The sequence below is a fragment of the Myotis lucifugus genome, unplaced genomic scaffold (genome assembly GCF_000147115.1).
Source record: "Myotis lucifugus unplaced genomic scaffold, Myoluc2.0 scaffold_306, whole genome shotgun sequence".
NCBI lineage: Eukaryota > Metazoa > Chordata > Mammalia > Chiroptera > Vespertilionidae > Myotis > Myotis lucifugus.
Genome location: NW_005871354.1, coordinates 499,182 through 500,965, shown reverse-complemented (window position 1 = coordinate 500,965; position 1,784 = coordinate 499,182). Strand labels below are relative to the sequence as shown.

At 42.4% G+C, this 1,784-nt stretch overlaps 1 protein-coding gene across 1 annotated transcript in view; it reads left to right on the top strand.

The window, feature by feature from the left end:
- The window catches only part of LOC102417440 (UPF0061 protein ETA_18310-like), a 46,575-nt gene that overhangs the window by 34,356 nt on the left and 10,435 nt on the right, over positions 1-1,784 (top strand). Inside the window, exon 17 of the mRNA XM_023763883.1 lies at positions 1,069-1,148. Within this exon, the coding sequence (XP_023619651.1) occupies positions 1,069-1,148 (80 nt within the window). The remainder of the gene's footprint in view (positions 1-1,068; positions 1,149-1,784) is intronic.

The following is a 1,784-nucleotide window of genomic DNA, read 5'->3' as shown; positions in this document are numbered from 1 at the left end:
CCTGCAGAGGAGGACAGTTAGGGGCAACCAGGCTGACAGGGGAGGGCAGTTAGGGGCAATCGGGCCAGCAGGGGAGCAGTTAGGCTTTGATCAGGCTGGCAGGGGAGTGGTTAGGGGGTGATCAGGCTGGCAGGCAGAAGCGGTTAGGGACAGACAGGCAGGCAGGCAAGCAGTTGGGAGCCAGCAGTCCTGGATTGTGAGAGGGATGTCCCAGATTGGAGAGGGTGCAGACTGGGCTGAGGGACCCCCCCCCCCCATGCATGAATTTCGTGCACCAGGCCTCTAGTATATACTTATAAATATGTATATTTCTAAAATGGAATTGAATATTTCTTTACACACTTTCCTTAAATACAGGGACCATGTCTTTTGTTTTTGTTAATCTTTGCCAGAGGATATTTTTTCCATTGCTTTTTAGAGAGTGGAAGGGAGGGAGGGAAGGAGAGGAGAGAAAGAGAGAGAGAGAGAAGAGAGAGACACAGAGACAGAGAAAGACCTCAATGTGAGAGACACATTGACTGGTTGCCTCCCGCAACCACCTCAACCAGGGGCAGGGAGCAAACCTGCAACCCAGGTGCATGCCCTTGACCAAGGACAAACCTTTGTTGCTCGGGCTGATGCTCTAATCACTGAGCTACACTGGCCAGGGTGGGACATGTCTTATTAATTTTTATATCCTTCCCACCTAATAAAATTCCTAACAATAGTTGATGTTGCATAAGTATTTGTTAAATGAATTAATAGATGACTAAATAAAATGCAGTTGCAGATTAAGTTATTAAAAGTAATTTTAAGGGAGTTCCATATTTAAAGGAAAACTTGGTAATACAAGTATTCATGTGTATATAATCTCTACCGGTAAGAACTTTGTATATTTTTCATTTCTCTTAAACCATGCCATTACATGGATGTCTATGAAATATTATTCCTTTTTAGTACTACTTCTACTTGAAATAGTATACTTGAAAAAATATGGATAGTATGAGAATGTAATTAAAAGAAACACAGTTAAAATAAACTGAACAAACATTAATAGAATAAGCAGTCTATTACTATATTTTCATTTAGCAATTTTGGGCACTGAAGATGATTTCAAAACATGAACTCTTTCCTGCCTGGGTGTCTCAGTACCTTTTGAGACTGAAGAGGTAAGGTAATTTAATGATTTACAAAAAAGCATGTGACGTATTACTTTAGCATAGTCAATCCATCAGATCCCCCCCTTTCCGTTTTTTACCATTTCCTTTTTACTCTTGGGTACTTTGCACTGGTTGAGGCGTCTGTAGTAACACTTCACCCATGGGGAGCGCACTTATCTGTTCACCTCAGCTCTCTAATACACAGCTCCCCAGGCTTCCCAAGCCCTGTAGCAGGAGAGCTCCTTGGGCTTTTATCCAGTGTTTACTTATTGGTACATCTTGTACACTTGTAAGAAGTTACTTTGTTTTGTAACTCAAATGAATTAGAAGCAACAAACAAGAAAGAGTAAAAGAGTATAGGTAGAGGCAACTGAAGGAAAACCACAGGACACACAGGAGCAAACAGCCCGTCACAGTTTAACACTTGGAGTGCGGGAAACGAGTTAAGTCGGCTCGCGTGAATTGCGCGTACTCCGCGGGAGCCGTCTTAAAACTCGGTTCATATAGATTTGCGGTGGAGTGCGGGAAACGTGTAAACTCGGGCCGATTGTAACTGCGTATTACCAAATATTTGTTTGTAATCCACCCTTTTGCTGGATGGAACAAAACCAAAAGACAGAGCCATCTTAATATTTTGGCGGGAAA